General features: G+C 38.4%; 1 protein-coding gene across 3 annotated transcripts in view; it reads right to left on the minus strand.

The window, feature by feature from the left end:
- The window catches only part of CTNNBL1 (catenin beta like 1), a 168067-nt gene that overhangs the window by 58921 nt on the left and 81156 nt on the right, over positions 1–27990 (minus strand). For all 3 annotated transcript variants that reach the window (XM_073236620.1, XM_073236622.1, XM_073236621.1), the window contains exons 9-11: positions 27929–27987; positions 26338–26486; positions 8457–8638 (exon numbers count right to left, since the gene is read on the minus strand). In XM_073236620.1, the coding sequence (XP_073092721.1) occupies positions 8457–8638; positions 26338–26486; positions 27929–27987 (390 nt within the window). The remainder of the gene's footprint in view (positions 1–8456; positions 8639–26337; positions 26487–27928; positions 27988–27990) is intronic.

Below are 27990 nucleotides of genomic sequence, written 5' to 3' on the forward strand. Positions count from 1 at the left end.
CCCAAGGTGACCAACTAGTTTGGTGGTAGAGCTAGAATTTAAGGATGGGTCCGTCAGCCTACAATGACAGTCCTATGTCCCCTACTCTGTACTGCCTCTGGATACCAACCAGAAAACCACTGGAGCCACTCTGGTGTTGAAGAGGCTTTAGAGGCAGACCTAGGCTCAAATTCTGCTTTTGTCACGCACTTGCTAAAAGGTACTTGGTAATTAACAAACTCTCTGAGACTCATCTGTAAAAAGAAGATAGACAAGTCTGATCCATAAAGTATGTTTACCTAAGCCCTGAGTACATTAGTACATGCCCAATAAATGGGAACTGGTCCTTAGCCTGTTTCCCTTCTCCTCCCTACAAAAGAGAAGAACGGTTTCCTCTAAGACAGCAAATAAATCCTGTTTCACTGTCCTCATCATTGGCAAAAAACTGTTGTGCTCTACTTGGGAAAGGCCTGTGGGTTAATCTTTAATATGACTGGAACCAGTTAGCAAACCAGATGTGCAACACTCAAAATCATCCCCTCAAGCCTGATGAGAGGAACCCTAACACATTGCTTATTTCAGCATCCCTACATTCTGTCATTTGAGGTCAGGAATGAGACAAGCAGCTGGAGGGAGAGAAAAGGAATTGATCCAGAAACTCTTCAATTATAAGGTTTTCAAATAGCAACAAAAACAACAGCAAGACATTTCCATCCTTGTTTAACATAAAGCACCTGTTGGTACATGACTTAATGTTGTTCTTAAAATTAAATACCATTCATTCTTCACTTGTTCATTGTCCTGACCACTATTACTAGCCATTTGTGATTTTCAAGCTTGGAGAATATAAAAGGGGTAAGACTCTTTGACTTCTCTGTTTATAGATAATATGGAGAAATGGGGACCTCAGGCTCCCTGGTATGTACTCTCTAGGGCAGGTTTTTGTCTTATATCCACATAAGACTGACATGTTTACAGTCTACCTCAGTAAATGAGAGATTTCAGGAGGGAAAGCATTTCTTTAGGTGGGTACTTTAAAATTACTAACAGAGTAGAATGAAGAGGAACACAAATGAGAAATCCATTTTTGTCCCAGCCACTAATGAAGCTGGCACTATGTTAAGCACTTGCTCTGTATTATTTCACTTAATCCTAACACACCACCTTTATGAGATAGTTTCCAATATTATCCCAATTTTATGACTGAGGAAATACAGACTCAGAGAGGTTAAACAATTTTCCCAAAGTCACACAGTACTAAATGACAGGACCAAAAACACCAACTCTTATCTTAATCCAAAGCCCATGTTCTTAGTTATCCATATCACAATAACTAGCTGTATATGCCTTAGCGCCCACTGTTCCCTCTATCATTCCCCTCCCTGGAATAAGAATGGAATACTATTTTACTATTTATTTTCCAAGGAACCCTCAAATGCCATCTCTTCTCTTAAGCCTTCCCAGAATCTCTAGAATATGCCACCCTCTGAGCTTCCATAACCTATAGTATAGTATGCTATGGATTCTGGGGTCAGAATTCATATTTTAAATCATTAAAATAATGATTCATAATAAAACATTTACCAAAACTCCCACATGATTAGACTCGCATAAGTCATCTCATAATAATAACCCTCACAATTACCCAAGAAGGTAAGTATTAATCCTATTCTTACAGATGAATAAACAATATGATTAAACACTTCCATGGCACAGATATTCAGTGGCCTTATGGGGCTACCAAAAACTGGTTAACATGGCAAAGAATCCTTTGAATTCCACAATGTTCTTAAAAATTGGCATATGTCTTGATCTTGATTGTAGACAGTGCACAGAACATTGGTGTTAAATAAATTCATTTGTTCATTCAATCAATATTTACCAAGAGCATACCATGCACAGAGCACTGTGATAGGCACTGGAAATACCTAACCAAAATGTCACCAAGTCATTTTGCCATTTGCTCCTAATAACTCATGTAATTTGAAAGGATAAGTAAGAGTCCCTGTCACCATGATGACTTGCCCTGGGTCACAGCACCGAGATTAGAATCAAGGTCTTCTGAGCAAGAACTTTTGATTTCCCTAGCAACCCAGGAAGAGCGGGCCAGTTTGGACCTAGAAGAGCAAATAACAATGGCATGACTTTAGGAAATGAGTGAGATTTGTGACCTGAAGCTGAAGGTCTAAGTTTTAGTTTTGCCATTTACCCTTTGTATAACTTAAAGTTATGATTTCCTTGAAGTCATGATTTCCTTGAGTCTTACAAGGTCCCATCTTCAGAATGAGAAATAATGCCAACCTTGTGGGGTAGTTTTAAGGCTCAAATATGATCAGATGTGTGAAGACACTTCTATAGAGGCTGAATACCCATACCAAGACATGAACTAGTAGGCTGAAGTTCCTGTGCCCTTTGTGGTAGCTTATGTCATCATTTTCCTCCCACCTGAAGTGCCTTCCTCTCCAGGCAGGCCTGTTCTCTGGTTTCCTTTACTAATTAAGTACTCTTGTTTAGTATTTCTTTGTACTTGCTAATATGGATTTTTGGCAAATATTTGTAAAAGTGCTTTTTCCCCTATGTCTATTTCCCCCCTTCCTTAAACTGTAAATGTGTTGAGTGCTGGGAGTGTCTCTCTCATTTGGGTGGTGGTATGCAGCATGGACTTAGTACAGACCTGGGAGACTAAAGCAGAGATTTATTAAGGCTACAGTGATAAGGAGAGAAAAAGAGGGCAGAGTCAGTGACAATGGAGAAGACATATTCAAGAGATTTTGATAAAGCAGAATTTTTAGGACTTATGTTCAATTTCATGTGGGGAATATTGGAGTTAAGCATGTTGCGTTGATTTCTGCCTTGGGTAGTGCAGTAGAGGATGGTACCACTTACCAGGATAGGAAGAGCAGAAGAGACTTGGGCAGTGAAGGAATGAGCAAGGTTTTGAACAAGTTGAGTATCTGGTGGAGTTTGCTGGTTAATTAGCTGTGCTGACTAGAGCTTGGGAGAGAGATAAGGTTTAAGATTTGGGAATCAATGGCAAAGAGATGGAGGTAAAATCCGCAGGTTGTAGATGAGGTCAAGGAGAGTATGAGGAGTTAGGAACAAGAACTGGGAGAAGACACCCTCACTGTGTGATGAAATAAGCCATTAAGGATCAGGAGGAGGAAGAAGCTAGAAAACAGAATGGGAAAGAGCAGCCTTCCCCAGCACAGTCCTTCTATTTTGTTCCTGTCACATACTAGGTTTTTGCTAAATTTTAAACAGAGCAGAAGGCCCAGTAAAAGCTGGCCCCAAACAATGCCATGTCATTATCACAGCCTACCACAGAGACACTAAAAATGTTTCCTTTTTGCCTATGATGGCCAAACTCCCTTTTTTTTTTTCTGACTGCAGGAAGGTTTTGCCATTTCCCTCTTCTTATTCTAGCAGATGGCCGGAGCCCTGGTCGTCTTCACTTCCTTGCTGTTAGAGAGTCCAAGAAGCACCAGGCAACTACGTGCTTCCTGACATGTGGAGTCCACCAGAACCACAATTCTTTACAGATGGCAGGAAAGCATTCTTTAAAACACTGACCTGTTATCAACTGCTGTCACTGTGGAAGAGGTACAATTTGTACATGTGCCAAACTTGCACACCACATACCTAAACACTGCTCGCCATCTCACCCCCTTAAAACTCCTAACAGCCTCCAGGGGAACCATGTTAAAACAGAGCAATTAACTAGAACTGCTACAAACTCAATAACTCACATACTTAATGAAGCAAACAAGGAAAATTGGACCTATTTTAATAAGAATTTTTAAAAGAGACAAGAAGTAAAGGTCAAAAGCCATTTCTGGGTTCAGCTCTTTTCTTCTTTCCTCCTATTCTGAGGCAGTTTAGCACAAAGGAGACAAAATATATACTGTGCTATTCTTTATAAAACCAAGGAGGCAGCCAATCATGCTATTGCACCCAAGGGCAAATCTTTTCTTTCCAACCCATCCCCCAAGCTAAGTGCCTCCCCTGATCTATTTCTGAAGGTTTTATTATGCGAACCTAAATGGATTCCAATTACAGTAATTCTTTTCCTTCTCCACCCAACTCACAAAAGAGGAATTAAATTACCAGCAATTCTAGGTTATAAGGGTGGTTTTTGCTCCTACCCTCTCTATAGGGTCACCTCAATCTAGAGATTCTCCTCTTTCAACCCCTTTTGTTGGCTTTGGGAACACAGCTGTTTTATGCCACCCCACTATTTAACATATCATGACTCCTGACATCAAGAATGGGTTTACCCATTCTCACGCAGCTGTCATGCAGCAAACACACCACGTCCTAGTCCTAACCCAGGGGTGGTGTGTGCAGTCTTTCTGCCTGGCTTCCCAGTGACCTCTCAGAAGGGTGTGTATGTGTGACAAAGGCCAGGGTGGGCAGAACTGGAGACAGGTTTGGTAGAGGAGAGAATTTAAGTGCCTCCTCTATTTTGGGGTCTATGTTAAGTTGGCATATGTCATCTCACCTGACCCTCATAACTACCCTATGTGGCAGACCTAGTATTTTACTGATGGGGCAACTAAGGCTCAGAGAATTTAGGAATTTGCCCAAGATCACAGAGTTGATAAGCAGTGGATCCATCTGTACCACAACAGGCTTTATTGCTACTATAGGAGTTTGGGGAAGGTCCTGAGAGGTGACAGGGGCTGAGACTGTACCAGAGTGAACTTCAAGCAGCTAACCGTATGTGACAAGCCCCTGAGGTTTGACAAGAAGGAAAGAGAAGAGAGAAGAGTGCAGGGCATCCCTCTGGAGGTTCTGGGCTGGCAAGCTGGTTCACAGCACACGGTGCTTAATAAGGGAGGCATCAGATTGCCAAAAGAAGCCTATCATGGGGTTATCTCACCCATAAGGCAGCTGTATCCAGAGCACAGCTCTTAAGGGCATGGCTACAAAGGGGAGGCTTCTACCATAATTTCTAAGCCCATGAGACAAAGTAAAACTTAGAGCTAGTAACCCACTTGTTTTTGCTTCCAAACAAGCTGAGTGAAAGACCACTCACTCCATGTGTATGACTGACAATCACCAACCTGAACTGAAGTTAGCTATATTGAATTCACCCTTGCAGGGTTCTATGGAGAGCCCCAAACCCATGTGTGTTAGGCTGGAGGAAGGAAAAACAAGGACATGCAAACAGAACAGAGAGATACCATAAAAGGAGAACAGACCAGACCCCAAGGTCTGTGCCTTATATGGAAAGGGGACAGCTCTTTCTGAATTCCATCCTTCTGATGTGCCAACTAAGACCCAGATGTCAGCCTCCTCCCTCTTGGAAGGAAAAAAGTTTCTAGTTGCCTATTATGCCACCTTTAGCCAATCATACCTCTCCATGCCCCCTAGGATAGCTTGCCCACTCCTCCCCCTCCTAACCCCTTATAAGCCCCCACCTCCCTGACCAGGTGTGACTTCCCTGGCCTGTGATAGCCAGACCACGGAACATCACCCGGGAATTTGCGTTCAAATAAACTACCTGGCCCCTTGTTGCCTCTCTTTGCCTGCTTATTTCAGCTAGAATTTATCTTACAATGTGTATCCTCAATGAGCAGTCTCTTAGGAAAATGGTTGTTCATTCACACAGTCAGTAAACATGTACTATGCATCCACCATATGCCAAGCACTGGGCTAGGCCCCAGGACCCAGACGTGACAATGTCACTGGTTCCATAATCTTAATCTTGCTATGAAGGCAGAGTCTTGGAACCAAGAGTCAATTTAACAGGAGGCTCTATTGTAATCTAGGGGCTTATGATATGCTTCTTTAAGAAAGTGATATAAAAACTACAGACCTGCAGGATAACTAAAAACTAGCCACCCAGCCAGGTTATTGGTGCAGATAGATCAAGAACATGGTGGAAGTCTGGAGGTAGAAATGAGCTGGGTATATCTGCAAATACTCTGATGGTCTGAGGCTACTGTGCTCTAGCTTACCACATGAACCTGGTCCACCTGCATCAGAAGGGTTACACATTGAGAGGAACCCAGAGGAAAAGACAGGACAAAGAAATCTTGCACAACATTTCTTCCCTGCTTCAGCTCCGTTCTCACCCTGTGATTCGTGACCTGAGGGTCAGTTTGCCAGGAGCAGCAGTAACTAGCACGGGGGAGGAAGCCCAGGGCTGTTTTCTCAAAGGGGTTCACTTCTCTCTGGGTGCTGGTATATTCAGAATGCACAGCTCATCCTCACCAGCCATTATAGTCCAAACCTGCCTTCTAGGAGCTGTCTTACCAAGCCATTCACCTCACTAATATAATGTTACCGAATACCGATAGTGTACTCTAAAGCAAGTGTACTGTTACCAGTATGCCACCAGGCACATTTTTCAGAAGGAAAATTGCTGCTCACTGAATCTGTCACTTTCCCCTTCTCAGTAACATGCTATGGGGGTAAATGGAAGCTTTCACCCAGGATTTCCTGCAATGGGCCATGGCAGAGCCACAGCCGGGTCAAGGGGTGGACAGAAAATGGCCATTCTCTTCTCCTCTCTGTTCCCAGTATGTGAGTGGTGTGGTGCCCACCAGTCACCAGGGACTCACCCTTAGAGTTCCTCTCAGAAAGGGTGGGCAGGAAAAGCGAGTATGCCAGGGAGAGCTGGACGAGAGGGGGCAGAAAGCGCCAAGCAAGAGACTGAGCTGTGAGCAATAAAACACTTTCTCCCAACCTGCCCTTACCCTTGTCCTCCTTCAGTTTCAGTGGATTCATCGGAAACTTGCCCCAGATGGGGAACTCCTTTTCCCCCAGAGTTACACATGCACAGAGAGCAAAAGCCATTGAAGAGCTTCAATTTCTTTAGGTATGCTCAAGATGCAACATCAAGTCTGAATAGAACCCAGAAGGTCCTCCATAGCACAGTCCCTGAGGCACTTCCTGGATTATAGGAAAAATCCTTCACAAGAGTCTGTCCCTCAGAATCCTGAGGTATAGATTTCAGAGCTTCTAGTTCACTAGTCTAGTTTCCTTATTTTACAGACCAGGAAGGAAAATGTAATTTACCAGAGAAGTTAAGGAAAGAGTGTAAAGTTACACATCTAGCTGGCTGCAGAACCACAGCTTGGTTCCTTTCTTAGCAGATTTCTTTATCTAAAAAAAAAGGATACCACCATCTACCTCGAAAGGCCTCAGGAAGATAGCCTATAACACAGCAGTGCTAGGAATATGGTAGGTTATCAATGAATGGTGACTGTCTCCAAAATTTTTATCTCCTAGATCTCTAAGACCACCCATTCCCTTTCCCATGGCTTCATTTTGCTGAATTTCCACTAAGGAATGAGAAAAGACCAGCAGTGGGGTTAATGTGTACAGCTGGTGTTTGGTCAATATCTGATTTGAGGTGACCTGAACTCTCTGCTTTCAGATCTCTAGTGCACAGTTCCTTGCACTGCCAGTTCCTCCCTGCCAGTCTTTCTGCTGTCTCTGGCATGCTCATTTGATCAGAGATGTTACCACTCCAAGCAACCACTGAAGACAGATCACATCATCTTGCCTTTAGCCACTCCAACTTAGAAGAGACTAAACCCAAGTCAATTTGAAAAGGGATAGACAGGAACTCTCAAACTTTTATCTAGGAGGGTGAAGAATGCAAAAGATCCTGCAGATACCTACACTACCAAACACTGACAAAATAACTACCCAAAGCATGGGACAAATGTTAACTTTTGACTGACAGGACAACAAATTAGTCAGTCAGCCCAGGTTCTTCTCTCTCACACATACCAGCTCCTCATCCCACTTTTTGCCCACTCCCCACACTAAAAAGTCATCCAACCATGTAAATTTCCTGGTGCAATTGTCTGTTAGCTTCCAGAGGAACTGTCAATGCCCATAAATCCCTGGGCTTCTAGATTACACTGCAGCTGTTTATGGGGGGAGGGAAGCAGCAGGCCACTAGACAATAGCAGGTAGAGATTGGCCTAGCAGTAACTAGTCTGGTTACAGCACTGCAATTCATGGCAGCATTTTGCAGGGAGTGTGCACCATCAGGGAGGAGAAACATAAAAAGGGGAACCTGGGCTGTAAATAGTTTATTTCGGCAATTCCTGATATTGGATGAATCATACTTTAGAACAGAAATACGTGAAAGCACCACTTTAGAGGTGACATGTGTTGCCACCTCATTACTCTTTTCAAAAGGGTCTTCCATCAGAGAGACACCTTGCTACAAATTACAGCAAAGAAAACAAAACCCTCATGCAGAGACTTATTAACAGTCTGGAAAGGGAACCACTAGGATTCAGGCAAACAGAGAACCAGTGCAACAAAGGCCATCAGTGATCCGGGATCTCTGGTTGCTTTTCCATGCATAGAATATAAGATAGAAAAGAAAAAAGAAGCACTCTTCTGCCTAAGAGTCTACTCCTCAACTGTGTTAGAGTTTTTCAAAGTAGCTCTCATTTCCCCCATTTCTTCAAATGCACCTAAATTAGGCCGACTTTTCCAGTGAATCCTACCTTCATGTTCCTTCTCAGTGGTTCCCACTTTCTTTATCTTTCTGGGAGACTTCATGAAGAGGGGAAAGATGGTTCGTAAGCCAAGAATGTCAACAAACTTATGGCAATTGTCTGTGCCCTCAGGTCCAATCATGGCATGATCCAGCACCTTCAGGGCACTGCTCCGGGAGATCTTCTTCTCTCTGGGAACAAAAGAGGTTTCAAAGAAGACATTTCATGGGGATGTTCTAGTCTTAAAAAAACAACAACTGTACTTACTGTACTACTCATTGTAATGGAAAAATAAATGAAATTAACATCCACCAATGAGAAAATTATTGCATTTGGTATATCTACATGGAATATTACGTACTTGTTAACAATTAAAGTCTGTAATAGAATGAACAATTGTTATGGTCAGAATGATGAGCACAATTCAATTATTTTTGAATATCAATAACAATCAAAATTCTTTATGAAGCATTACCCTAATTAAGTGAAAAATAGGCATTAAAAAGGACTGAAAAAATATTAAAATGCTAACAGATTATTTCAGAGTGGTGGGAATATGGATTGTCTATTATTCCTTTTCCTTTTTAACAGTTTTATCAAGACATAATTCACACACCACACACAATTTACCTATTTAAAATGTACAGTTCAACAGATTTTTGTGTATTCACAAGTACATGCAGTCACCCCTAGAGTCAATCACAGAACATTCCCTACCCATCAGCTTTCTTCTCCTTCCCCTCCAAACCCTAAGCAACCGCTGATTTACTTTCCATGGATTGGCCTATCCTGGACATTTGAAGTAAATGGCATCATACAACATGTGGTCTTTTGTGACTGCTTCTTTCACCTAGCATGAGGTTTCCAAGGTCACCCATGCTGCAGCATGTCATTACTGATACTTCATTTTTTAATGATGGCTGAATAAATAGTCCCTTATATAGATATGCTACAATTTGTCTATCCATTTAAAACTGGGAAGCCTATATTGTTCTTCTTTAAGACTGTCTGTCTATCTTAGGTCCCTTGTAATTCTATATGAATCTTAGGACCAGTGTGCCAACTTCTACAATGCAGTCAGCTGGAATTCCAATCCGGATTATGCTGACTCTGTAAGTCATTCTGGGGAGTGTTGCCACCTTAACAATATTAAGTCTTCTGATTCATGAAAAGGGGACGTTTTCCAATCTACTAGATCTTCTTTAATTTTTTTTCAATGCGGTTTTATAGTTTCCAGAGTATAAATTTTGCACTTTTGTTAAAACTTATTCCTAGATATTTTATTATTGATGCTATTATAAATGGAATTGTTTTCTCAGTTTAATTTTTGGATCGTTCATTCCAAGTACACTGAAATACAATTGATTGTTGCATATTAATCTATATCCTACAAACTTGCTGAACTTATTAGTTCTAATAATTTTTTGGTAGACTCCTTAGGATTTTATGTATGTAAGATCATGTAATTTGCAAATAGAGATAGTTTCACTTCTTCCTTTTCAACATGGATCCCTTTTAATTTTGTTTCATTGCCTAACTGCTCTGGCTACAACCTCCTGACAATGCTGAAGAGAAGTGGTGAAACTGGACATCCTTGTCTGGTAGCTGATCTTAAGGGGAAAGCATCCAGTCTTCATCATCATGTATGACGTTAGCTGTGAATATTTGTAGGTGCTTTATATAAAATGTTGAAGAAATGTCCTTCTATTCCTAATTCAAGTATTTCTATCATGAAAAATTGCATTTTGTCAAATGCTTTCTGCATCTTATTATTCCCGTTTCTACTCATCAGTATCTTTCATTTTTCCATAATGAATATACAGTATTTTTTAGATTTAGAAAAAATAAACTATTTTCAAAAAAATTAAAGTGATTTCCCCCTGCGAATCCAAAGGTCATAGAACAATCCTGTCACTGGCTACTGCTCTTGAACACACTTTAAGAAGTGTAGTCTTCTATAACCTTATACTGCTTTCTTTAACACTCTATGAGGTAGAGAGGTGCAAGTCAGTCGGATCATCTTAGCAGAGCCGGCAAATCAACCAAGCCAATATGAATTTTTTTTAATGATTATTTTTAAGATTATTGACAATTTAATCATATTTCTAGGGTGTCAAGAAGCCCATGGTGATGAGGAGACTAAAGATAAAAAAGGGGAGAATTAATAGATGGAGCAAGGTGACTGGTCAGGCAAGGGGAAGCAAGTTTCATCAAAAAGCTGGTAATAACACAACCCAAAGCCCTCTACCCAATTTCTCACCTGAGAGCCGGAGAAAAGGAATTGGAAATAATGTCCCTTTAGGTAGTCTTTGGTAGAGGAAACATTATTAAAACACCTCTCTATTAAAGTGCTAACAATGACAGAGCATGCTATCCTGGGTCAGATGAGCCAGCAAAGATTGAATGGAGGAAAGGAGTAAGTAAAAAGCTTTCCGACAGTACCCCTTAGTGCTAGGCCAGCCTGCTTTACCTGAGATTGTTCCATGTTTAGCATTAAAAACACCACATCCTGAGAAATCCCTCAGTTCTCGGCAAACCAAGACAACTGGTTATCTTATTTGGTGCCAAAAGATCAGGGATGTACTGTTGACCCTTGAACAACATGGGTTTGAACTCTGTGGATCCACTTATACATAAATTATTTTCAATAAATATACTGGAAAATTTTTTGGATATTTGGAGCAATTTGAAAAACATTTTTTCTATAGCTTACTTTATTGAAGAGTACAGTATATAATACATGTAACATAAAATATGTGTTAATTGGCTGTTTATGTTATAGGGAAGGCTTCTGGTCAACAGCAGGCTATTTATAGTTAAATTTTTGGGGAGTCAGTTATGCACAGATCCTCAACTGCACAGGGGGTTCATGCCCCTAATACCTGTGTAGTTCAAGGGTCAACAGTGCTGTGAATGTTCCTACCTTTATCACCCTCACTATGGGATTAGTCAAAACAATCCATAGATACAAATGACACTGAACCCCACTACTGAGTCTAAAAGAAAAAGAAAGTCTGAGCATGTGCTACACCAGCTGCTAGAAATTATAAGCTCCTTGTCTTTAAGCAATTTAAGGACAGGTAAATAAAAATAATTTCAAAAATCTGAAGCAATGGAAATTCAGCCCAAGGAGGTGAGAGGTGGAGATAATCAATTTTATCTAGAAGTCACTAAAGGTGTCAAATGAAGGTGACATCTTAACTAAGTCTGAAGAATGAGTATTTGCCAGGCAGATATGGGCGAGCGATGACAGCAGTGGTAGTGTTAGGAAAACAGCATGTGCAATGTATGGGTGGCCTGTAAAAGCATGTCACCTGGGGGAAGTACAGGTAGTTACGAATGGCCAGTGGTGGAAGATGACTGGGAACCTGGGCTCCATGTCACGGATGCTGATGGATACACTGCAGAAAGCTTAATTTGGCAGCAGTATGATGAAGGGACTATAGTGACAGAGCTTGGGGGCAAGCAAGACAGACCATGGAAAAAGTATAAGTGAAAAATGACAGAGTTCTGAGTGCTGTAGTGGAATGAAAAGGCCATATTACTAAGACATGAAATCTTAAATATCAGGAGCAGGGTAAACAAGGTTCCAAATTCAGCAGGAAAGGGTTTTCTTTAACAAAATGAAATTCCAATAGGAAACTAGACAAATAATATATTTCTTTTCATTGCAGCTGGATGTTAGCATCTTACTTTACAAACTTAAATTTAAAAAAGGTTATGAGTAGGGCAGACAATCATGTGAGCAGAAATTAGGAAACAGATTTACAATATCCTCAATAGTCACTCAGGAAAAGGCTTCTTGAAATGAGTAACAGTCATGTAAGCAGGGCACATTCAGTTACCATCTGGCATACATTCAAACTCTTTCACAAATAACAGAATTGTTTGAAATGTTAAAGGTAGAGGACTCTGTTTTAGCCAAGTCTCTCTCTTTCATTTTCTTGCCTAAGCAAAATCAACAAACAAAAGATTTTACAAGTAAAACCTTCTTCACACAGGCAGTGTGAGACATCTTTAAAGGGGGCAGTAATTGTATATTGATCACTATTTAGGCAAGCTACATGGAGGTGAAGTTTGAAATACTCACTGGCCTTAAGTTCAGGCTTTTAGCAATCAATAGCTGTTTGGCCTTTCTTAGGTTGGCTTTATTTGAAATATTTATTCTACTGGAGGACAAGTAGTTTATCTTAGTCTTGTCTGGGTTCATCAGGTTGCCATTCATGCCAGGACCAATGTGAACACTAGCCTCTATAAAAGTAGGTGGTTGTGGGAAATGACTGAGAGTCATCCACTGCTCCTTATTCTGCCAAAGTGAACCTTCTGATGAGGAGGAGAAATGGTGAAAGTCTCTTGTTGTTTCAGTTAGCTTATTCTTCTTTATAACATCTTTTACAATGAACATACATTCTGAGTATAATTTTTTTCCATTCATTTGTTCTTTCATCTAATATTAGCAAGGTACCTAAAAGGTGCCAGATATTAAATCGAGGATGTAAAGGCAGGCACAGCTCATGCTTCTGAGGAGTTCAGTTCACAATACAAATATGCAGACAGTGGGTGTACTGGGAAAAGTCAAGTACTACAGTGGAGGTTTTGTGAGTCAAGGAGGCCTCACAAAGGAGAGGATGCCTGAACCAAGCTTCACTCTATGTCTTTCCATCAAAAAGGGAGAGGGTGTTTCAAGCAGAAGGAAACAACAGTACATGCAGAGACATGAGTAAGCATGGATCCGTCAGGAAGTGGTGCACAGTACTGCTAGAATATAAAGAGCAGGAGGGGCATCAGCAAAACATGAAGGCTGCTGATTCTGTATAGGAAGGCTACACCTTCCACAGTGGGTTAGACAGTACTGGCGTAATGGAAGCAGAACAAAGAGAGAAAATCGAGGATGTAAAGGCAGGCACAGCTCATGCTTCTGAGGAGTTCAGTTCACAATACAAATATGTATTAGAGGCAGAGAGCTTGGCAAAAAAGGCAAAGTGAAAGACTAGGAGTGACATTTGTGGAGTATAACAATGAAGTAAAACTGAAGGAACAAAATGGCAGCAGACTCAGAGACTCCAAGAATGAACTAGTGGTTACCAAAGGGGAGGGGTGTGGGAGGGCGGGTGGGGAGGGAGGGAGAAGGGGACTGAGGGGTGTTATGTTTAGTACACAGGGTGTGGGGAATCACAGGGAGAACAGTGTAGCACAGAGAAGGGACATAGTGGATCTCTGGCAACTTGCTGCACTGATGGACAGTGACTGCATTGGGGTGTGGGTGGGGACTTGATGATGTGGGTAAACGTAGTAACCACATTGTTTTTTCATGCGAAACCTTCATAAGAGTGTATATCATTAATACCTGAATAAAAAATTAAAACAAAACAAAACAAAGAAAGACTAGGAGTGAAAAGGGTTGACTTCAGACTGAACCTGAGGTGGCTGGAGACACAGCGGTGATGTGCACTTAGCCTTATGGGTCTGCAGTCCAGAACTGATGTTAAAAATAGGGAGAAATTTAAAAGAATCATTGAATCTCTGGCTAACACTTGACCCAACAGTGTGATTAAGACAACCCTGAAAGGCTCTAGGAAGTATGCAGAAAAGAAAAATGGAACACTGCAGGAAACTTACTTGAAGAACAAGTGTTAAGAGGTAACGTCTAGTCCCTTTTTGGCCAAGAGAGACTGAGGAATTAAAAAGTGGGTGACAGTCATTCTTTAAGAGATACTGTGAATTATAAACTAATCCTGGCAAGAAACTTAGATAATACTATTTTTGTTTATTTTACAATGTATGTGATAGAATTCACTTCCTTTTAAAAGCTCTCCAAATATAAAATCACTTTCCAGGATCCAGAATTTCAATGAATAGATAGTGAGATCAATAAGACTAAGTTCACAGCTACTCTCAACTATAGTGCCAAAGAACACTGGTGCTCTGGGAGATGCTAAGAGATATTCCACACTGAAATAGAATAATTGTGGTCTTCTATGTTGTTAAGCAAAATATTTTCAATTTTATATTTCTATTCCCACCCATTTTTCATAAACTACTGGTACCAACCACTGCTTGACTGCCTGTGCCAGAAAACAAAACAAATACATAGAAAACATAAGTTTCTTTTTCTAGCACTATAGTGGGCTCAATATGCACAGAAACCACTCACAACATGGCTGAGCTATCAATAAAGTAAGACCAACAATCAGTGGCCAAAAATCCAGGACTCTAGAGAGAATAGGCTGGCAAACTTTAGGTAAAAGGGCCAGACAGAAAATATTTTATATTTCATGGGCCACATATAATCTCTGTGGCACCTTTCTCTCTCTATGTGACATCTCTGTGTGTGTATTTTGTATTTCATGGGCCACATATAATCTCTGTGGCATCTCTCTGTGACATCTCTGTGTGTGTGTTTTAAAATATATATCATGTTTTTAAGATATAAAACCATTCCTAGTTTGCTGGCCATAGGAAACACAGGCCTCAGCCAAATTTGGCCCACAGGCCTTAGTTGCCAACCCCTAATAAAGGAAGTCAACAAAGTCCAAATTTAATTCTTTAAAAAGACCAAACAAAAAAAGGACAAACCTCTAGCAAGAGTGATCAAGAAAAATAAGGTACAAATAAACAATAATTGGAATAACTATATCTGACAAAGGATTCTATCTATGATATATAAAGAACTGTTACAATTCAACAACTCCCCCACCAAAAAATGGGCAAAAGATTTGGACAAACATTACCAAAGAAGGTATATGGATGGCAAATAAGCACATGAAAAGATACCCTAATATCATTAGCCACAGGGAAATGCAAATTAAAACCATAAGATAGTTATATACATATATCCACTAGAATGATTAAAATAAAAAATATGACCGAATCACCTATTAGCAAGAGTGTGGAGCAAATGGAAGTCTCATATACTGCCATATGAATACACACTGGGGGAATGTAAACATGTCATTCTGTATAACAGATCGGCAGTGTCTTAAAAAGTTAACCATATACCTATTTTATGACCCAATATACCACTTGTAGATATGTATCCAAGAGAAATGAAAAAGTATGTCCGCCCAAAGATATGTACATGAATGTATGTAAGAGCAATTTTTCATACGTACATTTGTTCATAAGAGTAAAAAATTGGAAACCCAAAATGTCCACTAACAAGTAAATAAACAAACTGTGATGTATTCGTAAGTGAAATACTATCCAGCTAAGAAAAAGGAACAAACCATTGACACACATGAATAATCTCAAAATAATTATAGCGAGCTAAATAGGCCAGACCAAAAAGAGTACATACTGCATGACCCCATTTACATAAAATTCTAGAAAATGCAACCTAACCTATAATGGATGGAAAGCAAATCAGTGGTTGCCTGGAGACACTGAGGTGGACAGAGAAGAGTTATGGATTACAAAGGGACAAAAGCAAACACTTGGGTATGATAAAATTCATTACCACACTTGTGGTGACAGTATGATGGGGCCTGTACCTATTGCAAAATTCATCAAATTATGTACTTTAAATGTGTGCAATTTAACTACACTGGAATGATGAATAGCTACGAAGTCTGAATGAAGGGTGCAGACAAGTCCTATATACCATTTCCTGTCAGGCAATCTTGTTTCAGTTCAATCTGCCTTCTCAGTCACAGCACTTTCCAATTATGAAGAGGTAATGCCAGCTGGTGGGCTGTTGGAAGGATTACTTTCTGTTTTGAAGCATTTTTCTGGTTTCTAGAGAACAGGTGCAAACTACTCTTATCCATCGAGGAGAGAATGGTTAATATTCAGTGAGTGGGGAAAGGGAATGCTTGTTGGAAAAACAAGCAAGATCTGTGTGTGCAGCTTGGAACACCACTGTATGCAGCTCCATCAGGAAACACAACTGACTTCTAAAAGACTTGCATTATTATTTTGCTTTTGCAGTTGAATCCCCAAGGCTGAAGTTCAGAAGAAAAGGCTCTAGCTCTTAAACAACAACAAAAACCTGTAAAGGACCACAAGAATAAAACTGTAATAAGGTTTGGACTTTCACATCTTCATTAGGAACAAAACCAACACAGAACAAGGTAAAAGCCAAGGGAATAAAATTTCAAGGTTAAAAAAAAAATTCCCCAGGCTGGCCTCCCTACCTATCTATATGCTTTGGTACTAGTCCATAGCCCAAAATTGGGCCTGCAAAGACTTATTTTGCAGATGGTATACCACTGCTATGTTATTTGTTTTGTCAAAGACACTTTTCTTTGGATTAAGGAAAATCTTACTGAAAAACCTCAGAGGAAAAAAAAAATTGGTGGTTCATGAAATGGATGTGTCTAGGTCTGCTTCTCATCCTTTTTTTTTTTTTGTTATACAGTTAATAACCAAGATGGGCTCACTGTGTTTCTGCTACACAACCCCAAACTGCATTTGTACACATCCCTTGGGATCACAATGGTCTCTTCTCTTTCTAACTGGAACAGGGTTTTACAACAGAAGTAATAAGCTTCATGTCAACATTTTCAAGGAAACTGACAATGTAATTCTTCTGTCTCCCACTGGCTTTGTTGTTTCTTAAAGAACACTAAACCATTTGATACAAGGTCATACGGTTAAAGTGTTTTGTGGTGGCAAGAAGCAAATGATTTGGCATACAGGCTATAATTAAACTTGATATATTGGAATCCTCTATTTGTATCCTCCATCTTACCAAAGAGAGACATCTATAACCAAGAACTTGGAAATGTCAAACCAGTTTTTGTCCAGGGGGCAACAAGGGTATTTTTATAGCTCTGCCCTCACTTCTTGCTAAATTCTAAATTGGCCATTCCTCCATAAGTATAAGTTAGTCTTACTTCTATGAATTGGGCCCTCTAAATCTGATTATTCTATTAAACTGCACAATAAATTGTGACTTCCCTAAATTTTATTTTTCTCTCAACTATCCCTGACTAAAAAAATATGATTTGGTTTATGTTCGTATCTGAAGTTTTCTGCTGCTAGCCAAAGACCATCCAAACATCCTCTCTGTGCCCTAGTTCTTTATCAAACCAAAAGCATGAGGCCAAGCCACCTAACACAACCAGGAGCAGTATTTTCTCCATCAGGGACTCTGGTTCACTTTTCCTTTCGGCATGCAGTTTTATAGTGCCCATAAGGTTCTGCACTTTCCACTCTCCCCTCTTTCTTTATCAGAACTCTACGGCCAAGTGAGAAAGTCCTTTTCTGGGAGTTCCTATACTCTAGGATGGCTACCTATTCTTGTTTTCACCACATGAGTTCCATTTTTAAATATCACCTCAACAATATTTTTTTCTTTTCCAAAATGTCTTCATCTGTTCTTTGGCAGAAAGAGAAAAAATATAGAGCTTTTTTTCCCCCTTATTGATTCTGTCAAGCACTGTGAAATCCAGACACTCAACACAGGAATGAGAAAAAGTCACCTGACAATTAACACCTGGGTAGAAAGGCCTGTGAGGTTAAGAGCAAAGAGGTGCTAGATCTCCAAACAGTCCACAGAAACAAAAGTCTGCATGATTGACTTCTTTGAACCTTAAGAAAGGTTATAAAAATTGAACACCTAAACCATAACCCTGAAATACCTAAGAGGAAGATGGAGGAAGAGTGTCCCAAAGGGGGATAAACTGAAATGTAGACACTTGTGTTGGCTTCTGTTCTGAAGCCCAGCATGGGCACAGGCCAAACAGGGCAGCCAGCCCAGGACCACAGCTGATTCCTGGCTTCCCTGTAGCCTTGAAGGTCAGGTTCACAACCACCCTGTGGCCTGTTTTGTGTTCTTCATGCACTAAAAAATTTGACAGAGAAAAACAGGACTCAGTATCTATGGGCAGGAGATTGAGTTCTTGGCTATATGGCTTTTAATAAGTCACTCCTCATTCTCTGGGTCTATCTATGGGATTTGAAGGAATTCTATGACCCAGTGACGTAAAAGCAAAATGTTTCTTGTATTTTTCTCATTCATTTAGAAAATATTTACCAGAAGCCTGTTGCCTGATGCTGGGGATACAAAGAAGAAAACCTGGTCTCTGTTCTCAAGAGTCTTAAATACAGTCAGAGACAAACAGATGCTTACCACACAGGCAGATAAGAGCTCCCACAGAGGTAAGCAAAGGATGCTAGAATCAGTTCCTCAGAATTTAGGGAGGGTGGGTATAAGGACAGGGCTGAGCGGAATGACACAGGGTCAGAGATTTCGTAAAGAAGCTTAGCCTCAACTTCAAGGGTGAGTCACCCAGAGAAAATAATGAAATGTATTAAGAAATCTAAAATAAGTCCAGCTTGTACAGTACAGCGCAGATGTGTGGAAAAAGGAAGAATAAGAAGAGATGGCCATGGGAGGGTTAGGCAGAAGTCAGATCCTGAAGAGACTTGGTACCATATCAAATGTTCATAGACAAAGGAAGAAAGCTTCATTTTTTAAACAAGTAAATTTGACTAACAGAAAAGAAACAGAATAATTTCCATGTTTCCACAGAAGTAGGAAAATGATGAAAGAACCAAAAGACAAGACAAAACAAAACCGTCAAGGAAACCACTGGAACAAAATGAACAGACAAGAAAAAAACCAAACATAATAGGCATTTACGATAAAAACAAATACATTAAACTCGTCTACTTAAAGACAAACTCTCACATTGGACTAAAAACCAAAAAACAGCTACATGCTTTTAAAAAGAGTCACATATAATATAAAATAACATAAAAAGCTAAAGATAAAAAGACAGAATATAATAAATATAAAATTATAAAAATTCAAGACAAGTTCATTACATGAAACAAAGAGGGCTATTTAATACTTACAGAATATACAATTCTAGATTAAGATAAAAGTAATTCACATTTACTTGCTGAATCAGCAAGTTAAATATAACAAGTAAAAATATTCCAAAAGAAATACGAAAAAAAACCTCACAATTACAGTGAGAGACTACTACTTCTTTCAGAATTTGACAAATTAGTTTTAAAAAAAAAGATACCAAAGAGCTAAACATATTTACAAAATTGATTTAGGAAATACAGCACTTTATACCCTAGAAACACAAATTATATTCAAATGTCTATGGAAAACTTGCAAAAAAATAGCCAAGAGGCCACAAATAAAGTCTCAAATTCAAAAAAGTGGATATTTTTCAGAATCTATTTTCTGTTAATGTGGTAAGAAAATAAGACTTTACTACTTTAAGTATGTGATGAAGGCAAGATGGAAAATCTTAACCCTACATACTTTTACATTTAAATAAAAGAATTACTTTTTTTTTTTTTTGAGAGGGCATCTCTCATATTTATTGATCAAATGGTTGTTAACAACAATAAAATTCAGTATAGGGGGGTCAACGCTCAATGTACAATCATTAATCCATCTCAAGCCTAATTCTCGTCAGTCTCCAATCTTCTGAAGCATAACGAACAAGTTCTTACATGGTGAACGAATTCTTACATAGTGAATAAATTCTTACATGGTGAACAGTACAAGGGCATTCATCACAGAAACTTTCGGTTTTGATCATGCATTATGACCTGTAAACAATCAGGTCAAATATGAATATTCGTTTGATTTTTGTACTTGATTTATATGTAGATCCCACATTTCTCCTATTATTATTATTATTTTTATTTTTAATAAAATGCGGAAGTGGTAGGTAGATGCAAGATAAAGGTAGAAAACATAGTTTAGTGCTGTAAGAGGGCAAATGTAGATGATCAGATGATCAGGTGTGTGCCTATGGACTAAGTATTAATCCAGGCTAGACAAGGGCAGCAAGACATCCACGGATGCAGAAGATTTCTCTCAAAGCAGGGGGGGTGAGGTTCTGAGCCTCACCTCTGTTGATCCCCAAATTCTCACCTGATGGCCCCCCTGCGACTGTGCCTGTCTTAGGTTGTTCCTCCCTTGAGGAATCTTACCCGTCTCTGGCTAACCAGTCATCTTCCGGGGCCATACAGGGAAATGCAAAGTTGGTAAGTGAGAGAGAAGCCATATTGTTTGCAAAGGTTAGCTTTTTACTTCTTTGCAGATTTATGCCCTGTGGCTTCTATGCCCAGCACTTGTCTCGAGGTATCTTTACCACCTGGAGGAATTATGATACTCGGTAAATTCGATATGAGGCACAAATTCTATTTAAGGGTTGTAATTAGGAAGGAAGAAGAAAAGCTATAGATGTAGCATATGAAGGAAACATGGGAGGATTGATTATTTCTTTGACATATCTTGTATAAAAGAATTACTTTTAAAAGAATTAACCATTCAACTCAAATTTGGAAAAAGGGAAACCCAATAAATGGAAAAAAGGTAGAAAAAAAAGAATAAGAGGAAGAAAAAAAATGCTGAGAAGGCAAAAAGTATACAGATAAACAAAATACCAACCCAAAGCAAAAACAATCCCAGTCACTTCTAACAAATCTGACTGAGAAAAAAACAGGACAACTTAAATACATAGCATTAGGAATTATAAAAGGGCCATAAAGTACAGAAAATGAAAAAGAAGAAATGAGATGGAGGATATGAAAAAAAATTGTAGTACAAGGACAATTTATATTAATAAGCTTGAAAATCTGTATGAAACTGACAAATATCTAGGAAAATATAAAATATCAAATTCTCTTAAAAAAACATTAGAACACTGATGAAAGAAATAAAAGACCTAAATGAAATAAGAAATACACCATGTTCATGGATTGGAAGACTCATTATTGCAAAGACATCCACTCCCCCACCAAAAGAAATCTACAAATTCACTGCAATTTAAACTCTGGCAGAGTTTTTCTAGAAATTGACAGGCTGATTCTAAAATTTATATTGAAAGACAAAGGAACTAAGGAATTAAATAGTTAAAATAGTATTTAAAATGATATTAAGTAGTAAGACTCATATCACATGATTATAAAGCTGTAATAATCAAAACAGTGTAGTGTTGGCACAAAGAAAGACACATATCAATGGAGCAGAATAGAAAGCACATAAACAGATTCAAACATATAAGAAAAACTGATTTCTGACAAAGGTGTAAAGGCAAATGATTGGAACACAGATTGTCTTTGTAATAAATAGTGCCAGAATTGGACATCTCTGTGCAAAAATAATAAATAAAAATAGAACTCAGTTCATACCTTACACCATATAAAAAAATAAACTTCAGATGGATTATACACCCATAAATATAAAACCTAAAATGGAAAACTTCTAGAAGAAAATATAGAAGAAACACTCTGAGACCCTGGGTTAGGAAAACATAGTTTATATACAAAGGCACAATTCATAAAAGAAAAAATTTATAAGTTAGGTTTCATCAAAGTAAAACTTTTGTTCTTTAAAAGACACTGCTAAAAAATGAAAAGGCAAGCCAAAGATTACAGGAAAAATAATTCTAAACATGTACTTGATAAAGACTTGTATCTATTATAAAGAACACTTAAAACTCAGTAAGACAACCCAAATGAAAAACAGACAAAAGATTTGAACAGAAGCTTGTAAGAAAGGTCAATATGCAGATGAAAAGATGCTTTACATCATTAGTTATCAGGTATACATAAAGTAGAACCACAATACACAATCAGTCAAATAGCTAAAATTGTCAAAGTCTGACAATACCAAGCATTTAGGAGGATAGGGAGCAATTGGAATTCTCCTGACTTGTTGATAGGAATATAAAATGATACAATCACTTTGGAAATAGCTTGGCAGTTTCTAATAGTAAACTTACATTTACAATATGACCTATTCATTCAACTCCTAGGTTGAAAATGTATGTTTATACAAAGACTAGCAGCATTATTGATAATAGCAAAACACTGGAAACAATCCAAATGCCCATCAATAGGTGAATAAATAAAAGAACTGATATACTACAATGCAGAAATATATTGGACTACTACTAAGCATGAAAAAGAAACAAACTACTATGCCAAATGAATCAGTCCCAAAACAATTTGTGGTATGAAATAAGCTAAATAAAACACATATAGTATGATTCTATTTGAAATTCTGGAGTGACAATGGTTGCCGGGGGCCACATATGGATAGGTGGGAACTGATTGCAAAAGGGATCAAGAGAATTTGGAGGGGGGTGGTAGTAAAAATTATGTATATATGCATTGTCCAAAATGGTGGCCACTAGCCATATATAGCTACTGAGTATCTGAAATGAATCTAATGCAACTAAGGGGCTAAAATTTAAATTTAATTTACATAGATTTAAGTTTATGTTTAAAAACTGATACTTGATTCAGCTTTTGGGAAGCATTTAAGTATGTTTGGAGAAAACTGGGCCTGGGAATCTATCTTTAGAACCTCAAATTTTATGAAATCTAAATACAAATCAAGTGTCAGTGAAAATTTAGCTTTTAATTGAGATGTAAATGCAAAATGCACACTAGATTTCAAGGACTTAGAATGAAAAAAAATTGTAAAGTGGCTCAATAATATCTTTATCAATTACATGTAATTGTTTTTAATACACTGGGTTAAATAAAATACAATTGACCCTTGAATAACATGGGTTTAGGGATGTCTACCCCCACACAGTTTGAAATTGCTTGTAACTTGAGTCTCCCAAAACAGCCTACTGTTCACCAGAAGCTTTACCAATAACATAAAGTTGATGAATATGTATTTTATATGTATATGTGTTATATACTGTATTCTTACAATAAAGCTAGAGAAAAAGAATATTTTTTCAAATTATCAAAATCTCCAAAAAATTTTCCAATATATTTATTGAAAAAAAATCCACATAAAAGTGGACCTATGCAGTTCAAACCCGTTTGTTCAGGGTCAACTATGGTACATCATTAAAACTAACATTATTTGTTTCTTTTAACCTTTTTACCTTTGCTACTCAAAATACAAAACTATGTATCTCACTCAGATTATATTTCTATTGGAGAGTGCTGACATGGTAAAAACAAAGGTGTATACATGTGTCAAAATTTAAAAAGCACACTAAAAATGGGTGTGTTTTATTGTATATAAATGATGTTTTAATAAAGCTGATAAAATTTAAATTGGACAGTATATACATATATGTTTGTGTATGTTAGTATGACAATGTATAAATGACTATCTTGTTGGGGACCCTTTCTAATCAATGATTAGAAATGTAAAAAAAAAAGTTTACATGGTACAGTAGGTAAAATTAACTGTTTCTCTTAATAGATAACATATTATATTATATTAGTTATTTAATATCAGCCTCCCTCACTAGCTACTGAATTTCTCAAAGACAGGGATCCTGTTCATCTCTGTATAAGCCTAGCACTTAGCACAGTAAGTTAACATAGTACTTTATCAGGGTTTTAATAGCTACAGAACTGTCCCAGATACTTTATATATACACTAATTCCCACAAAATCCCTGCAGATTTGGCACTGTCACTCTCATTTATCAGGTGAAAAAAAAAATAAGGGCCAGAGGTCAGAAAGGTTAGAGTAACTCACCAAATATCCGGAACTACTAAGTGAAAGAGCTGTTCCAAAGCCACAATTAACCTCAACTCCAGACCCCATTCTTCCACACTATACCACACTGCCACCACTCCAGGCAGGCATTTCATAACTGCTGGATGGATGCCCAAGTCAAAAGTAAGTATTAGTATTTGGGGGCACTGGAACCAAAGAAATTTTCCTGAACTTCCAGTGTTACAGCTGTGTAGTCTTGAATGAGCTCTGTCTAGATAGACAGAGAGTGACAGCAGCTCCTGCTAGAAGATCAGGAAGGACAAAACTGGTCGGGAAAAAAGTTCCCTTGCAATTAAACCTCCCATTTAGAAGCCTGAAGAAGAAAAATAACACAGGGCAAAGCATGAGAGAGAGAAAAAAGGAAATGCTGAATCTGCTAATATAGCTCATTAATGCACAAGAATTAATCTAACAGTAACTTCAGCATTCAAAAATGAAAAGTTAGGAGATCCTAGAGAGATACAGTTTCTAAGGCTTTTGGAGCTCCTTTATAATTAGGCTTCCAGAATCTCTGCATTTCTGTTTGAGTAATCTATATTTCAGGTTATTTATTCAACTCCCTACTGCTGCACATTACCAAGCCATATGCTAACAGGAATACATCATTTCATATTTGCACCCAACCATCCAAAGATACTGGCAGTTCCGACCTTTAAAAAGCTTAGGGAGAAGTCCCTTCAGAGTGTAGTTTTAAGGTTAGAAGGCCCAGGAAGCCCTATGCACCTTCTTTATATACTATTTGCTTGGGAGAAGGTGGGTCATTTCAACAAAAGGACAGGTAATTAGAAGGGTAAAGGAGATAAACAAACAGAAGGCTCAAGAGAGTAAAGCTAGCAAAAATCAGCTGCACACTAAAGGCCTCCAAATAATTCTAATGCACCTCTCTGCACTTTAAAATAAATTTTTAAAAAGAATTTCACAAAGGAAGATTTTCAAGCAATCCAAGATCTGGTATACACTGGACAAAGAGGTCTGTTGTGCCCTGAGCCCTACACAAGCCTTGAAAGAGAAGATAACTTTAGAAACATAAACCTTGATAATCTTAAATACAAAAATGGTTGTAAGCACAAAAATGGTCATTGTAAAATTTGTTATAATAGCAAAACACTGGAAATAACCTCAATATCAACAACAGAAGAATACTAAGTGAGCTATATTCCCTTAGAGTCAGTCCATTATGCAGCACTGAAAACTCTCATGAATATGTCATAGCATGGAAAATAACATGTTAAGTTTTGAAACAGTATGGAAAATTACATGTGTGGCAGGCCTAAAAAGCTTTAAAAACTACAAAACAATTACAGAAAAAAAAAGGCTAGAAGGAATATATACCCATAGTTGGGTTGTATTTGGGTGACAGAGCTGATTTTTCAGCTTCATGGAGGGAGGAATCTTGTCTTACTCATTTCGTATAAGCCCAGCACTTTAAATATAGAGTAACTTATCAGTGTTTTAATAGCTGTTTAACAACAGTTTTGCATTTCTATATTTTAAATTATATTAACAGATGTATATCAAATTTATTTTAAAAAAACTTTCCAAAGACATAGTTTAACAGAGTTTTCAGTATATGTGAATAAATGTTTCAAGACAGCAGACTCTGGCTCAATTTCATAACGAATAATTCCATAATGATAGTCTCCCAACCATGCTAAACACACTCCAACAGCTCTCATTTTAAAAAACTGTTTTTTGACCGTATTCTACACTCTGGTTACCCTCCCCACCCTCTGTCCCATTTCTCTACTTTCCTTCCTAGCCAGATTTCTCAAAAGAGTTATTGATACAAGCTACTTGTTATTCACTTTCAATTTTAGGATTCTGTGTAGTATACCAACATGATATACATTTTAAATACTTAAGGAGTTAGAGCATAAACAGTAAGATATACAAGGGAAGTACTATAAAGAACAGTTCTAGAACTGTCTTGTTCATTTTCATACATCTTATGCTAGCCATACAGCACATGTATAATCCTTTATTGACAACAACACATAATGAAAAACATGTATAAATAAAAAATATGAATGATACTCTGCTGTCAATAAAAATATAAACAAACATATGGCACAGCTAGGTCTATGTGAGATATAAAGAAAATTGAGCTAAGTTTAGAAATTAACATAGGATATGTTTAGGAGTTAATGACTAGATTTCCCAAAATCAACACACTAAGAGAAGGAGCAAAAGCACATTTCCCTTCAATGGAGTGGTCATACTGCCAATTGACACTTCAGGGCACCAACAGATCAAAATATGTTTTTTATTCATCCACACTAACTTTAGAAAATACTGCACATACACCTGAAGTCTTTACTGTTTTATTTATCTGGGAAACTCAAATGGAATAAAAGACCATGGCTACATGTTCTTGCATCCAGGCTAACAGTGAGGAGTTGGGTGAAAAAAACTGAGAGCTAGGACATAAGAAACAAACCTGAGCATGAGATTCATCAGCTGAAGACCTTCACCCTTCAGGAAGCGTTCACGATTAGAACTGAGCATTAGGCAAGAACAGAGTGAATCAAACAGATTCTCCATCATCTCCTGCTCCTCAGCTGTGCTAGGATTATGTCGTTTAAACACCTGTCAAACAAAGACATCAGAAAGCACAGAGCCATAAGAAAATGTCTTATCAGCAAGCACTCAACAATTTCCAAAGCCTGTCACAATAACCCCACAATTAAGGAAACAGAAGCTTACCAAACAAATTCTCATCAGTTTTCATTTTAGAGAAACTGAGGCTTTCTGATTCACACGGATTAAACAAACAGCTATCAGTTCATGCAAAAAACTAATACATTCAACTGACCACTGGAGCCATGAATGATTGAGAGTTCCAAGGAGAGGGATTTTTAAAATCCAACAAAATCCTTTTACTGTGAAATATAACACAGATATACAAAACTTTGTAAAAGATATGTACAGCTAAATGATTAAGGTGAATACCCCTGAAACTACCATCCAGGGCAAAAAGCAACTTTGCCATCTACCCCAAAAGACCTCCCTGCCCCCAACTACAAGCCATTTCTTCCTCTTCTAAAAGACACCACAATCTGGAAGGCCAAATCTTGGCTCAATATAAGGATGAGTTTCCTAACCATCAGGGTTACTGAACTGCCTCACACAGCAGCTGTGGCCCTAAGTCATGGGAGCAGCGCAAAGCAGAAGTTCTGTCTTTTCCAGAGAGGTATGGCATGTTTAGAGGAAAGTCTTTTAACAGAATATGCATACCCATACAGTCTACTACAAAATGATCAATAATCTTGCAGGACTTGTTCCCAGAAATGGAGGCAGTTTCACATTTCAAAGCTCTGTTTTTTGGGGTGGAGGCCAAGCCACTCAGGCTGCTGGCAACAAGACGGAAGCTGTATGCAAACTGACATCTCAGACACTCCCAACACTCAAGATTTTATCCAAATAATCTATTTTCAGTCCTGTTTTTGAAATAGCAGAGATGACATTCGTTAGAAGAAATCTTAACAGCATTTTCAGAATGCCAGCGGAACACTTCAACTGGATTTACATTTCTTACAATGAACAAATGGCAGTTTCCAATTTCTCATTCCAGCCTCCAGTACCACATCCTTCCCTCCTCTCTGACCTCTATCCCACTGCACTGTAACTTGGACTCCTTGAGCTTATATGGATCCTACATGAATAGACTCCTTTTTAGAGGCAGATTGAAAAGAAAGGAAGTGAATAATCTGGGAGTGGGTCAACTGAAAATAATTTAGTATGCTTGGCCCAAGAACATACACTTAAGCAGGAAACATACCTCTTTTGAATCGAAAAATAATCAGAGGACTGAGAAAGTCAATACCAGATACACAGTGATATCTGGTCATAAAGAATAAATGACTAAGAAAAGGAGGCAAACCATGCATGTTCAGCGTAACCTCAAAACTGCCATACAACATATGGCTTGCATCACATGGCTCATTCCTTCCCACAATTTCCAGCTCCACCTCCCATTTAAGGCAGGCCATGGATCTTCACAGCAGACAGGAAGCATAAGAATTACTCACGGATAACTGCTGAAGAAGCACATCGATTCCATCCAGCTCCCCAAGCAATTCCCTGTTTTCTA

This window comes from Manis javanica, chromosome 5 (genome assembly GCF_040802235.1).
Source record: "Manis javanica isolate MJ-LG chromosome 5, MJ_LKY, whole genome shotgun sequence".
In the NCBI taxonomy this organism is placed as follows: Eukaryota; Metazoa; Chordata; class Mammalia; order Pholidota; family Manidae; genus Manis; species Manis javanica.